The sequence below is a fragment of the Labeo rohita genome, chromosome 8, assembly GCF_022985175.1.
Source record: "Labeo rohita strain BAU-BD-2019 chromosome 8, IGBB_LRoh.1.0, whole genome shotgun sequence".
Classification (NCBI taxonomy): domain Eukaryota; kingdom Metazoa; phylum Chordata; class Actinopteri; order Cypriniformes; family Cyprinidae; genus Labeo; species Labeo rohita.
The window spans coordinates 7834639-7850837 of NC_066876.1; the positions used below are offsets into that span (position 1 = coordinate 7834639).

General features: G+C 35.2%; 1 protein-coding gene across 2 annotated transcripts in view; it reads right to left on the minus strand.

Moving 5' to 3' along the window:
* Nucleotides 1-16199, minus strand: part of adam9 (ADAM metallopeptidase domain 9) — a 56852-nt gene that overhangs the window by 19548 nt on the left and 21105 nt on the right. For both annotated transcript variants that reach the window (XM_051116621.1, XM_051116619.1), the window contains exons 4-5: nt 11502-11580; nt 2455-2531 (exon numbers count right to left, since the gene is read on the minus strand). In XM_051116621.1, the coding sequence (XP_050972578.1) occupies nt 2455-2531; nt 11502-11580 (156 nt within the window). The remainder of the gene's footprint in view (nt 1-2454; nt 2532-11501; nt 11581-16199) is intronic.

The window sequence follows — 16199 nt, forward strand, 5'->3', positions numbered from 1 at the left end:
TATTACTGATAACACTGCATTTAACTGCATGTAATGTTACATATTTCCAACCAAAACAGTGACTTGAATGACTTGAATTACTCATCCTCATGTTGTTCCAAACCCATAAGACCTTCAATGATCTTCAAAACATAAATTAAGATATTTTTGAGGAAATCCGAGAGCTTTCTGGCCCTGTATAGACAGCAATGAAACTAACATGTTCAAGGCTCAGAAAGGTAGTAAGGACATCAATAAAATAGTCCATGTGACATCAGTGGTTCAACCATAATGTTATGAAGCTATGAGAATACTTTTGTGTGCAAATAAAACTAAAATAACAACTTAATTCAACAATTTCTTCTCTTCCTTGTCAGTGTTCGACGCATGTTCACGATAGTACCACAACACATTAGGTGTGTGCGATATTGACAAACAATAATATCTTGATATTTTCTAGGATTTTATCGATAACGATAACTAGACGATATTTTGCTGAGTGTGTTATTGTGCTGGTATCTTAAGGACTATCATGGACAACTGACAAAATTTTTTGGTATTCCTCATATTCTGTGTGGAACACTGATAGTGTTCTAATAAGTTTAAAGTGACTTTTACCTTTTATGGACATTTTAACCTTTAAAAAGCCATTTTTCTAAAAGTGTGCATTATCTTTTGAGTCAAATTCTTACATTTGGGCTGTTACCAGGCAAATGAAATCAGTATCAACAAAATTCGTCTTTGCAAAACGTTGAAGACTGATATTTGATCTTTGATATTTCTTCAGATGCAAACTTCACTTTTCATGTTGTTTGAACATTAATGTGTTTTAATTAATCTGTAAAAATAATATCCCCTTTTTCAAATCGAGCCGTTCTCAGATGCCTGTCGTTGTTGCGTCACACCAACAGAGGCTGCTGCCATGATAGTTGATTGACATGAGCTGTAACAGTCTGACCTCCATTGTTTCGATGCCAGAGCAGGGATGAAAGTTAGACATAAATATCTCCGATTGAGCGATTGAGGTGTTGTGTTGCTGGATGTAATAATGAACATAGTGGTCGTCATTTACTCCCGACATCTGAGCCGCTGAAGATGCAGTGGATTACATTTGTTTGTGAAGGGAATGCGTCTCCCGATCTACATAAATATGTCTATGTTTACGTGAATCATTTGTGATCCAGCTTCACCTACAGCAGAAGTGAATGTAATGGTTTTTTTATGAATCTCTGCAACCACCTTTCCTAATAACATGCTAGTTTGCAAGTTTAGCGGCTAAACGCTCTAAATGCGGCTAAAGTAAACAATCTCTCAAAGCAGCAGAGAGAAGAGAGGGGCGGGGCAAGCAGAGCTCATTTGCATTTAAAGGAACAATCCCTCAGAATGGGATGATTTTTGCAGAGCTCATTTTGATCAAATAAAAAGGGTGTTGTTTTACACAACCATTAAGAATTTTTAAGTATACTATAGACTTTTCATTAAGACCCTAAAGAATCATATCAACTTGTGGAAAATGGGCATCCAATGACTCCTTTAAATAATAAAAAGATATTTTAAATGTGGAATTAAAACCACCAGTAGGTGGCAGCAAGTCACAGTTAATAAGTGAGTCAATGTGATTGAACCAAATTATTTAAACGGTTGAATGAACGAAACACCATCATGTTGCTCAGAGATGCAAAACAGTGCTGTGGCTGTGTTTGGAATGATTTTTGTTGGTGAAATAGAGCAAAAACAGGCAATATGGTGACTAAAACGTAAGTATCTTAATTTTTCTCTAGAATTGTTGTAAAAATCAATATCACATTTGCAATCATGGTAATTTTGAAGAAGAAATGGCTTCGTGTGATACTGAATAACTATATGAAGTTCTGCACTCTGTAGATGTTTTGGATGGTTTTTGCAAAATACTCAATAATGTTCAATTGAACACTGTTAAACATCAATTATGATACTAATTGCAGGCAATATATATCACACACCCCTACAACACGTGCTGGAGCTGGCGTTCTGATGGCTCTAAATTATTTTAACAATATCTTCAACTCCATTTCGGGGCCTTGAACATGTCAGTTGCATTGCAGTCTATGCAGGTCCAGAAAGCTCTCGGATTTCATCAAAAGTATCTTAATTTGTATTCTGAAGATTCACAAAGGTCTTACAGGTTTGGAATGACATAAGGGTGAGTAATTAATGACAGAATTTTCATTTTTTGGTGAACTATCCTTTTAATTGTATCTATTATCTATTGTGAAAAGTAGACTATTATTATGAGACTTGTATTTTTTCACTGCCTGTGTGGCCTTGGATACATTAGCAGAAAAGAAAAAAATTATAAAAAAAAAATGATGGAAAGTATATTTTGATGAAAGCTAAAGGCTAAAGACAATAAAGTGTGTCTGCAGCTGTAAAGGCTTTATTGTCTGTTTCTGATGTAACATTTCAGCCCTCTATCCATTTAAAGCTTGGTCTCACCTTAACCCAGAGCACAGGCTGAGTGCAGCAGAAGAGCCCTCCACATCCTCTATGTAACCACTGTAATGACAATGACCCTGAAAGAGAGAAAGAGACTTTAAAAGAAGCCAAAATAAGAACCAACAACACAAAAAAGTCATTTCAAGGCCTTGACTAACAACCATTAACATTCTCATCATTAAAACCTGAAAGATGTTTGCTTATCAGGGATGAGACCCAAGTTAAATGCTCTGACAGCTTTACTGTATACAATGGTTTTTGTAGACCTCAGATTGATTTAAAAAAAAAGACAAAATAAGCATTTAAAATAAGGCAAAACAACTACTTATTATTGTAATTCAATTCTTTAAATTACCAGTATTCACATAGTGAATTTGTGAATCACATACTGATTTCTAGACCTGGAAAAGTCTAATCTTTTTTTGACATATATACATAAGCTCTAAAATATTTTATGAGACAGAATGTAAGTAAAACTGTTTTTAAAAACCTTATCCTAAATCCTTAACCAGTAAACCAATAACAACTGTAAAAGTCGTTGGATTGTGTTTCGGACAATAAGAAGCATTGGACTCAAAAAGTCTGAGAACCACTGCTGTAGTGCATATGTGAAAAAGTAACATTCACTGTCCCACCTGTGACCAATCAGATTATATAAGCATGTGAACTGTACATTAGACGTTGTCCTGCACCGAGGGGCTCTTTTAATACTGTGTCAAGCTGATTTACAGGGATTTCAAGGGGTTTACACACTTAAATTTAGACTGTATTAGCTCTCACAGCCACTTTGTCATTAACAATTATCGTTTTCTGACAGCATAACACACATTAGCATGTATCCATATGTATAACAACGTGTGAAGGTGGGTTGTGTTTTTGAGTGAGTGTGTGTGTGGCCGAGGAAAATGAGCTTTCAGCAGACCGGATGAATCAGTTTGTGTCATCAGACATTGAGCTGCTCTAATGAATCACTATTTCAGAAAAACAAGAGCAGAAAGGCTTGATAAAACCATCTGCTGACAAAACTGTAATATCACAGTTCTCTGGAACAGTGTAAATTATTATGAACATGTAACTTATTTGTAGTTTTTAGGAATGGGATGTCGATTCCTATGGCTTTTATTCAGTGGGAGTGCTGTTATCTACATCATTAAAGGAGAAGTTCACTTCCAGAACAAAGATTAACATATAATTTACTCAGCTCCTTGTCATCCAAGATGTTCATGTCTTTCTTTCTTCAGTCGTAAAGAAATTATGTTTCTTGAGGAAAATAATTCAGGAATGTTCTCCATATAGTGGACTTCAATGGTGCCTGTGAGTTTAAACTTCCAAAATGCAGTTTAAATGCAGCGTCATAGGGCTCTAAATGATCCCAGCTGAGAAAGATAGGTGTCATCTAGCAAAACGACTGATTATTTTTTAAAAATATTGACAATTTATACACTTGTTAACCTCAAATGCTCGTCTTGTCTAGCTCTGCGTGAACTCTGTGTATTCCGGTTCAAGACAGTTAGGGTATGTCGAAAAACTCCCATCTCATTTTCTCCTCCAACTTCAAAATCATCCTACATTGCTGCAGAAGTACCGACCCAGTGTTTACAAAGTAAACATGCAAAGATCAAACGCCCTTTACAAAGGGCGATTTTGAAGTTAGAGAAAAAAATTGAGACGGGAGATTTTCGACAACTGTCTTGAACCAGAATACAGAGAGTTCATGCAGAGATGAGACAAGAGGATGTTAAAAAGTATATAAATTGTATTTTTTCTTCTTCCTCGGCTGGTGTTGTTTAGATCCATTTGAAGCTGCATTTAAACTGCATTTTGGAAGTTCAAACTCACGGGCACCATTGAAGTCCACTGTATGGAGAACATTCCTGAAATGTTTTCCTCAAGAGACATAATTTCTTAATGACTGAAGAAAGAAAGACATGAACAAGAGGGTGAGTACAATATCTGTAAATTTTTGTTCTGGAAGTGAACTTCTCCTTTAAGACTCATTGCTTTGTTTCCCAGTCTAATGCCATGAGAGTGGTTACAGTTGAACAGTAGAGGCGTCTGTTATCTTGCATGTGTATGTTGATTTGAGAAAAAAAAAGTCTGTCCTAAATAGCTATTTACCCTTATATATTTGCTAATATTCAGGAACATCTCATGTGATCTAGGATGGAGGCTTTTAAACAGCATGATTTATTGACTAATGGTGTGTTTCCGATGTAATGCAAATCAGAAAACACATCCTGTAGAAATCCCACCGGACATCATACACAAGTGAGGGTCAGCTGATTCCCAGCCACTGCTTCTGAACGGATGTTCCTTCTCTTCTAAACTCTATATATGCCTTGTGAAAAAGAAGACTGCTTGTATTAACTGTATTGAATGCTTGAAGTGTTTTACCTCTTAAAAAGTATTAAGAAACTGTACTTGCAGATAATATAATATTAATAAAAAAAAAAGCCCACTTAGATTAGACTGTCATAACTCGCTTTACACACTTAAAGAAATAGTTCACTGAAAAATGGAAACACCAAAAATGTCACCCTAGGTGTATATGACTTTCTACTTTCAGATAAATACAATCAGAGTTATAATTTTAAAAATGTCCTGGCTCTTCCAAGATTTATAATGCCAGTGAATGGCTGGTGACATTGTGAAGTCCAATAAAGTGCATCCATACATCATAAAAAGTACTCCACACAACTCTGGGGGGTTAATAAAGACCTTCTGAAGCAATTTGATGTGTTTGTGTAAGAAAAATATTCACATTTAAAACTTTATAAACAATAATCTCTAGCTTCCACTAACTGTCGTATGTGCATTCATGAGAGAGTGGCGTTTCAGCGGATGATGCAGGACATCGAACCCAGTGACGAATGCGGAAACACAGCGGAGAGAGCAAAACAAAACACCAGTCATAAATTACAAGTACAAAACAAGGCTTTGTAAAGAAAAGGATTTCGATATAAGCCTCCTTTAAGTTTTCCTTTGCTAAGGAATACTTGATTCTTGCAAGACTAGCATATTCTCACTGGAGCTTGCGCTACACCTACGCCATCAATGATGCTACGTCATCATTTTTCTTACACAAATGCATTGATTCACTTCAGAAGGCCTTTATTAACCACCCAGATCTGTGTGGAGCACTTTTTATGATGGATGGATGCATTTTATTGGACTTCAAAATCTCAACACCCATTCACTACCATTATAAAGCTTGGAAAAGCCAGGACATCTTTTAATATAACTCCTATGCATTTGTCTGAAAGAAGAAAGTCATATACACCTAGGATGGCTTGAGGGTGAGTAAATCATGGGGTAATTTTCATTTTTGGATGAACTATCCCTTTAAGTAGACTTTTAAAAAGTGCGCTTTGTAATAAAGTCTAATTCTAAAGTCTAAGTATATTTTAAATGATTAAAAGTAAGTACACTTACTTTATAATTTTAGCTTGAGTGTGTTATTTGATATTAAAGTTAATATATTTTAAGAGTTTTAAATTGCAGCTTCATCACACAAGTTTCAATAGAAATGGCATTAAGGCATATTTTAGTTTACTATAAATCTCTATCAGTCCATTCAGCAGTACACTACAACCATATTTCAAAGACGATACAATGATTTATGAAATTACACATAAAGATGTACTTAAGTCCTACTTAGCTAGGTTAAAAAGCACTCTAAAGTTCAGCTGCATTTACTATAAATGTGAACTTTAAAACATTTACGTTTAATTACAATTAAACATGAGTACATTAAATTTTGTTCACAGTTAAAGTATTCAAAGCATATTAGTTCCATAATAAATACTCCTTTTAAAAATATCCTGAAGTGTATTTCTTTATCTCAAGGGTCCCCTGTCTGAGGCAGCAAACAATTCTTCAAAATAACCTTACAAATTCACTCTCACGCTCTTTCCTCATAAACTGAATGTTGGCAGAGGGTCTCTCCAGGCTATTGCGCAAAAAATGTCTAGCTGTTAGAATAGAAAACAGATGAAATTGACTATGACACTTGAATTGGATGTTGTTCACAATACACACAATTTCAAGAGATGACAGAACAAAGCGTAATCATATTTAAACCATCCTGTTTTACTTAAAAACATGCATTTAATTTTTTCAAATCTTATGCCTTGTTTAATAAACAGAGACATCTGTAAACAATTATTCAATCTATGGTTCATTTCTCAGGAAAGTTTAAACATTGTGCAATCAAACCACTGACTCACTGGTTTGAGTCATTATTTCTGCATTTCACGTCGGTGGCATAGAATTTACACACTTTTCTCCAAGTGCTTTTTTATACTGACCAAAAAAGTGAAAGTCTCAACATTGCTTAAACCATTTTGTCTGGTGCACCTGATTTCCACATGGGGAGCAAAGCTGTAAAGTGCATGAGGAGGCAATAATCACTGTGCAGCTGTTTCCTGTTCCGTAATAAGGAACTGTGTCATCACACTTTCACATCACTACAGTCTCAGATCAGCATTTCACTGAAGATATAACTACAACGCATTTAGTTAGATCGCACACAAAATAGTTTAGGGAAATCCCAAAAGGGTAAATTCAGATTTCTTCCTCTTAACAATCAGTTTTACATGGAATTGAAATACAAACATGTTCATCAACTAAATACGAAATACAACTGGGAAGACAGAGGAAAGTCTGATTAAATATAGACTTTCCCTAAAGTTTTACTGAAACACTCGCAAATATTAACTGCACTAATAACCATAGACATGACAGTGAATTGTACTGTATATATTTTGAAATAATGTCACTATTATGCTTCAAAGTTAACAGCAATGTCAAGTCTTCAAAAGAGATGCCAATTCTGACAAACAATTATTAAACACATTCTGGCTTTTTGTTCAGTTTAGACATGCTGCTTTTGTGTGTGAGCGTGTGTACACTGCCGTTTTGTCCCCTTGTTGCACAGAGAGGGTACAATAGATGCAAAATAAAGCTGAGCTATTTTTAGACCAGTGCGATGACAATAATTTGCTGAACTATTTCCCATCATGCATATGGCAACGACACAGCCCAGCATTTTCACCCTGATAAAACCAACCCTGACACCAGAAAACCACCCATTTTGCTATTGTGCACGCTCCATCAGTTTACAAGAGATATTAAACTGTCCCTTCGCTTGCACTGACAATTTATTTGTACAAAATCCTAAAATATTCAGTTTAAATTATGCCCTGATCCAAGACAGTTTTATTTAAAACAAAATGCAAATTTATTCAAATCTTTTCTTTGTATTTGAGCTCTCAAAGCAATAACAGCAAATCATAACTGATACAAATAAAGATCAACTCTTTCAATCTGAGATTTTCAAGATAGATATGTTTGACACGCTGAGATAAAAAGCAACAGTTTAAGCAACAGTTTGTATGAATGTCACTGGATTAGATAACAAAATCAAACCAATTTGCCATTTATTTTATATGGAGTGTTATACACTTCAATTTATCTGTATTTTAATTTATCGTTATTGGTCAATATTGGATATTTTAGTGTGCATACTGTGCATTTCTACCTTTTTACTTTTAGATTACATTTGACGTCATCAATACTTAAAGGGATAGCTCACCCAAAAATTAAAATAACCCCATGATTTACTTACCCTCAAGCCATCCTAGGTGTAAATCACTTTCTTCTTTCAGACGAATACAATCAGAGTTATTTAAAAAAATGTTCTGGCTCTTACAAGCTTTATAATGCCAGCGAATGGCTGTTGAAATTCCAAAGTCCAATAAAGTCCATCCATCCATCATAAAAAGTACTCCACACTTTTCTAGGGGTTAACAAAGACCATCTGAAGCAATTCAAGTTTTTGTAAGAAAAATATCCTATTTAAAACTTTATAAATCATAATATCTAGCTTCTACTAACTGTCTCTTGTGAACGTGCATACAACGGTTAGCGGAAGCGAAAGATTACGCTTTATAAAGTTGTAAATATGGATATTTTTCTCACACTTTTGTTAACCCCCCGGGGAAGTGTGGAGCACTTTTTATGCACTTTTATGATGGATGGATGCACTTTTTTGGACTTCAGAATCTCAACAGCCATTCACTGCCATTATAAAGCTTGGAAGATCCAGGATACTGTTTAATATAACTCTGACTGGATTCATCTGAAAGAAGAAAGTCATACATACCTAAGATGACTTGAGGGTGAGTAAATCATGGGGAAATTTTCATTTTTGGGTGAACTATGCCATTAAAAGTTCTCATTTATAACACTAATAATATAATAATATTGTTAAATGTAAACTTCAGCAAATCTCCAAATTTTTTATATATTATATAATGTTATGATGCCTAAATTCACTTGTAGCATTTAAAATGATTAATTTTAGTGTTCAGTGTTTTATTGTTAATTTATTTAAATCATACATTTAGTACAGAAAATACAGAATACAGTCATCAGTTTATTAGCCAAAATTTTTAAAATGAGGTCTTATCCATTTTCTCAACATTCAAAATATACTTTAACATCGTAAAACAACAGATTCACAGTTCAAAATCAAGACAAAAATGTCTATTGTTATGGACACTTAAAGGGGTCATCGGATGCCCATTTTCCACAAGTTGATATGATTCTTTAGGGTCTTAATGAAAAGTCGATAATATACTTTAAAAAAAATCTCAATGGTAGTGTAAAACAACACCCTTTTTACCTTGCCAAATGAGCTCTGCAAAAATCAACCCATTCTGAGGGATTGTTCCTTTAAATGCAAATGAGCTCTGCTCGCCCCGCCCCTCTCTTCTCTCTGTGGAGTGACGAGCGGTGCTCAGAGATTGTTTACTTTAGCCGCATTTAGCGCGTTTAGCCGGGAAACTTGCTAACTAGCATGTTATTATTAAAGGCGATTGCAGAGATTAATAAAAAAACCCTTATACTCACTTCTGCTGTAGGTGAAGCTGGATCACGAATGATTTGCGCGAACATAGACGCATTTATATAGATCATGAGGCACATTCCCTTCACAAACAAACATAATCTACTGCATCTTCAGCGGCTCAGATGTCAGGAGTAAATGATGACCACTATGTTCATTATTACATCCAGCAACACAACACCTCAATCGCTCAATCAGAGATATTTGTATATGTCCAACTTGCATCCCTGCTCCAACATCGAAACAATAGTGGTCGGACTGTTACAGCTGATTTAGGACAGTTCTGAGGTAAGGCGCTCATGTCAATCAACTATCGTGGGAGTGGCCTCTGTCGGAGTGACGCATGGCTCGATTTGAAAAAGGGGATATTATTTTTACAGATGAATTAAAAACCACCACATGGATTTTTATCATTATAGAGTAGATGTGTACACACACTGCCAACACACATTAATGTTCACACAATATTAAAAAAGTGAACTTTGCATCTGATGACCCCTTTAATGGTTGTGAAACAGTGGCTTGTGTTCATAGTTAATGTGATAAACTGAATCTGAGCAGAACTGACTTCATGCATCCACTAAAAATCACTAAAAAACAGTTGAGTAAAGAAAATTTAGTTTTGAGAAAATTTCTTTCATCTTTTTATTTTAGATGTCACATGGTTTGATATTTTGGCATCTAATTTGATGACATTCAGACACTTTTACATGTGCTATAAAACTGTATATGACGTGTTTCTGTGTGTGTGTGTTAAAGGCACAATATGTAAGATTTTTTTATTAAAGCGGTCATCGGATGCCCATTTTCCACAAGCTGATATGATTCTTTAGGGTCTTAATGAAAAGATATTCTTGTCTAACTTACATCCCTGCTTTTAACTGCTATAACGGACTGTGTCATTGTGTCGCCTGCCACTGACGTCATACACCCTTGATTTTCTGGTTTTATTTTTTTTGGAAAACATGGAAACCCAAAGACGCTAATATGTTATACATTAGACAGGTGACAAACACACAAAATAGCAATAAACCACAACTTTGGTTCTTTGTTTGTTTTGAATATGCGCCCTCTAGCGGTGAAAACGAACATATTGTGCCTTTAAACACACTGTGCAAAAATTTACAGCGAGTCTTGTAAGAGCTTCCACAACTTTCAAAATTCTAAAAATAACATGAAGTAGAACAGACTGCAGGATGACACTATTACTCAATCCACAGTAGCTGAACTGAAAGAGTGAGGCAGTGCTATGAAAGAAAGCATGGGAACTCTCAACAGCACGTAGCAAGCACTGTATGACTTCATTCAGGTCAGAAGCGATGACTCAAGTTACATCTCTCAGCAGACATTCATCTCTGTCTGTGAACACAGTGATGAAGAACGTCACTGGGAATGTATTTCTAACTATCCTTTTACTATTTCCACACAACTCTTTCTACATTCTTTTTATATAATGTTTTGTGCATCCGTTCCTTCTTATATTCTTGTAAAATTGGATTCCAGTTAGTGTGAGTAATGCAGCTCTTCCCAGAACTGCTCCACTGCTCTTGGCACCAGATGCTGTGTGAGTGTTGGTCGGGGCCCTGAGGAAATCGCCTCAACAATTACAATAGCAGACGACACCACATGATGATACACGCCAGCTGTTCACCTGTGCACAGAAACACCTAACATGCTAACAAGGTGAAAATTACATTCAGCTCGTGATCCAAAAACAGGAGGTATGTTTAGGTTTTGTGGTATGAAATCTTGTTCAAATGTAAAAAATAACTGGTTTGTGTGTTCTTGGGTTGTAAACGACAGTGTTTGTGTGCCTGCAGTCACATTCTGTGTGTCTGAGCTCTGCATTAAGCCAAAAATAAATAAACCAATTCTCAAGCTCTCAGCAAAGGGGGAGTGCGATGCTGGGTCGGCATTCAGTAAAAAAAAGAGTGTAAAATAGCAAAATCATCTGACTGAGATCTGACACATCTGACAGCGAGGTGACATGGCTTGTTAAAGATTAGAAAAGACATGCTAAAAATGCCTGGTTTTACATGCTTTCCCTTGTTTTATAGAAACCAGGTGCTGGTGTGATGTAATTTTACAATGTGGGCATAAAAAAAATCATTCAAGTTTTTGTAGATGTTTGTTGACTTACCATCATGTTTGGTCTCTCGGTGACCAGCGAGCCATCTTTGGCATAAGAGTACACAGTGAAATCCTCTGGAAGAAGCAATCTGAAGGCAAAATAAACAACTATGTAAGGATGCATTGCTGCAGGGATTTAATACAGTTTCACATCATACACAGATCATTAATACTAGGGCTGGGCGATATGGGCAAAACAATTATCACAATAAATTTTTTCATATCAGTCTATGTTGATAATTATCATGATAAATGTCAAATCTTTATTTCTTTCAAGTTTAAAGTCAGAGTTTTTGCTCCAAAGTGAGACCATTAATTTTCCTTAACAAAATAATTATCTAAATAGAAAAATTAATTTCTGCATGTTCTAATGAGTTATATTGTTTCAAATCAAGAAACAGGTTTGGGCTGACTGATAATAATAATAATAATAATAATAATAATATCACTTTTTTGTCTCTTAGAAATGCACATTTGATAGTAGCTTGAGGATGCAGAGGTAAATTTTTGTTCATTATCAATCAGTAATATATTTAAAAATTGTAGCAACCTCAGTTTTATATGGTTAAATTTATTCTGACCTTGTTTTTTTTTGTTTTGTTTTTTTTAAATTAAGCATTGGTCTCCCATAGTGGCAAGCATACATTTAAATCATGATATACACAGTTAAAACCACACATAATGGTACCTCAATACCAAGGTAAAAATATAACTACATGATTTTATAGGTAGCCTATTTGTATAAAAAACAGTGGTCTAAAAACATTCAGTATAAATGCACACATGCTATAGCTTAATCACAAATACATACATATGATATTTATACACTATTACTCCTGTAATAAAATTTAATGTGAATATCCCACAATTCTGCCACAATACCATGGTGCAGTGAGTGTTACTACAGTAAATCCATGGTAAATGATGGCGATGTATAGATTGAACTGTCTCGTTGCACACAGCTTTAAACTAGTCTTTTCATCGCTGAATTCAAGTGTTTCACACTGGATCTCACAGCGCTGTTTAGTGCTCGCGTGACCAAGTAAATGCATCTTCTCTAGTGAGCTCGCGCAGTGCGGCAGTTTGAACTTTGGTCCGAGCGGTTAAACAGTCCGTGTGGCGTGATTCAAATGAGTTGCGCTGTTTCGTTCTGCTTTTGGCACATAAAAATTAGATTGAACATTTATCGAACTCTTCATATCGTGTTATCGAGGAAAATTATATTGCGATAATTATCGTTATCGAATTATCGCCAAATACATAGACTGCAATGGTAACTTACATTCCAGTTTGAAAGTTTAGGGTCATAATTTATATTAAATGTCACCCTGGACCACAAAACCAGTCATAAGTAGCACAGGTTTATTTGTAGCAATAGACAAAAATACATTGTATGTGTCAAAATGATCGATTTTTGTTTTATGCCAAATATCACTAGGATATTAAGTAAAGATCAAGTTACATGAAGATATTTTGCACATTTCCTACTGTAAATATATCACAACTTAATTTTTGATTAGTAATATGCATTGCTAAGAACTTCATTTGGACAACTTTAAAGGCAATTTTCTTAATATTTAGATATTTTGCACCCTCAGATTCCAGATTTTCAAATAGTTGTATCTCAGCCAAATATTGTCCTATACTAACAAATCATGCATCAATGGAAAGCCTATTTTCACTGGTTTTGTTGTTCAGGGTCACATATTATATTATATTATATTATATTATAATAATATAGTATTTTTATTTAGCAAGGATTTAATTACATTAAACCGTTTAAAGGTGATAGTAGACATTTACAATGTTACAAAGGATTCTCAATCAAAAATACCACAAAAAAACTTCTGCTGCAGCCTTTTTCAGCCTTTATGCTGTGCCCATAGCATAAGATAATTATGATTTATTTATGTAAAATTCAGCACAGAACTCAACGTACAATTATTAATTGAATATTGTGAAACCAAGGAAGATGGCTTTATGATTTCCCGACGTATATTTTGTGACTTAAAGGGGAGAGCACAAGCCATACTGTATGTTTATGCGCAACACTTCAGAGTCTGACCACTTTATGTTATTACAAAACGGCAAGAAAACAATACAAACAGAAATTCACATTAAAGAGTATGTCAATTAGCCAAAGCTTAAAATATTAATTACGACTAAAGACTGTTTTGAATGATTAAATTTAAGGTTCAGTGGGAAATGTATATTCAACAATAATGCTCACATTTTTCATGCACTTACTTTATGATGCAATCCTCAATAGTTACATCACATTAAAGTTGTTCAAATAAACAAATATTTCCAGCCCATAGACGATAATTCCAAAACAATATTGATTATCATAAATGAGTCATATCCTCCATGATTGAGTGTGTTTATTGAATAGCATTATACTTTATACAAAAACGCAAGGTAAATCATAATAAATATACTGCAAGAATAAACAAAATAATATTAAAAATAAACGTGAATCTCTCAGATTATTCCTCTGGGAGTAATTTGAGCCGCGTGATGACAATCGCATCGATCAGATAAAGTTACACATTAAAATGAAAGGTGACATACATAGTAGGGTGTCAGTAAAAAAAAAAGTAACAGTTTTGCATATTGCCGATCATTGCAAAGTACAGCTAAATTAGTTTAATTTTCCTCAAAAAACTGGCATCTGTTCATTGACAACAATACAGGAGGAAATTCCTTTATGCTACTATTCGGAGCCGGTTCAAAGACTATAGAATACCCAATACCTGTCACTCCTACAGTTTTGAATGAGGAAAGATGCAATGCTCATTATGGCCATGAAGCCCCGCCTTCTTAATGAAACAGCCAATCGTTAAATAGTAAAGTCACCACGTGACTGCAGTTGCCGTTAGAAGTCCCAGTTGCTATAGAAACAGTCAGCGTTCTGAGACGTGCACTTAGTACCGTGCATGCGCACTGGCTGATCTAGCCTGAAAAGTAAGCCTTTTTAAATTTGATACGCATAAAACTTCTAACACACCAAGAAGTGTCTTTCTGCATTGCAAATAACATTTCTTTCATGCATATGAAACATTTTTAATGTGGGTCAGGTACATTCATAAAATTGCATAAACAAATGTTTTCTGACTGAGAAAAGACGTTTTAGAGCATTTCTGAGCATGCATTCGTTTCATAAGCTGAGATACATGAAGCTTGAAGCATAAGGAACGATATTTTAAGAAGTTTGTGTATTCCACAGTATGTGGGGTTTTCCATTTAAAAGTACGCCATTTCCACTTCTTGTTTTTCAGAGACAATTTCAGAGAACATTTCTGTAACTAACAAAGTGGATGATGAGCAAAGGTGGTGGCCACGTATTGGAGCAGCACCTGGGTTTTGTAGATGGCTGTGTATTCTTCGGCTGCTTGTCTTTTTCCCCATTATGTTTCTGTTGCCTAAAGATTCTTTGTGAGGATAAATCCAGAGGATACAACATAATGCAATGCAAAATGTCCTAAGACATGAGAAATGGTGAAGATGCACTGTTCTAGACTGGATGACTGTGTTTTTAAGTGTTATACATGCAATGTTTTAAATAAAGAATTTGATATTTTGGGATTATTGTGTCTGTTTTACTTGAATGCCAGTAGTACCTATGTAGAGTAAAAATAAAATAAAATAAAATGAATTCAATATAAAAATGATAAAATCTACTGAAAACTATATTAAAATGAATGAATTACAATAGTATACCAATGAATTAGATCCTTTTTATAGTAATTTACTGTAAAACAGTACAGTTTGCAAATGTAAATTAAATATAGTTTGCTACTGTAAATCTTAATTACAGTAACTTACTGGCAACAGTGCACAGCTAATTTACAACACCCTTCTTCCTCGGCTGGGATCGTTTAAAGCCCTTTGAAGCTGCATTTAAACTGCATTTTAGAAGTTCAAACTCAGGGGCACCATTGAAGTTCACTATTTGGAGAAAATTCCTGAAGTGTTTTCCTCAAAAAATAATTTCTTTACGACTGAAGAAAGAAAGACATTAACATCTTGGATGACAAGGTGGTGAGTACATTATCTGTAAATTTTTGTTTTGGAAGGGAACTAACCCTTTAAGACAGTGGTTCTCAACTCTGGCCCACAAGATCCATTTTCCTGCAGAGTTCAGCTCCAACCAAACACACCTGAACAAGTTAATCGAGGTCTTCTGGATCACTAGAAAGGTACTGGCAGGTGAGTTTGATCAAGGTTGGGACTAAACTCTAGGGGTCGACCGATTATCAGCGCCGATACTAGGCATTTTTATGATTATCGGTATCGGTCATTTTCAAAGCCGATTTACCGATAAAATCATTTAATTTTGAAATGTGCTATTTGGCTCTGATGCTGATGCAGCCTGTCGGAACTCACCAATCTGTGGCCGAGAGCAATCTCCACCCACCGCCAATCTGATTTGTTGAGAGTCACGAGTCAACCAATCAACACGGAACACTCTCTCACACCGAAAGCGATTGCTAACCGGAGGCTTCTGTGAACACTCACGCATCAGCTGTCTCTCAAAGTTAAGGCAGCAGCAGACGTTGCTGAAGTTGCTATAAATCTCAATCCACTAACAACATGAACAACATCTCCAGATCTGCTCTGAGGGTCACTTCATGAGCATTTGACCGTTTCATATAAGTAAATCTATCGTCATATCATATAATAGGCTACAGAAACTCAAAGGTTCTCA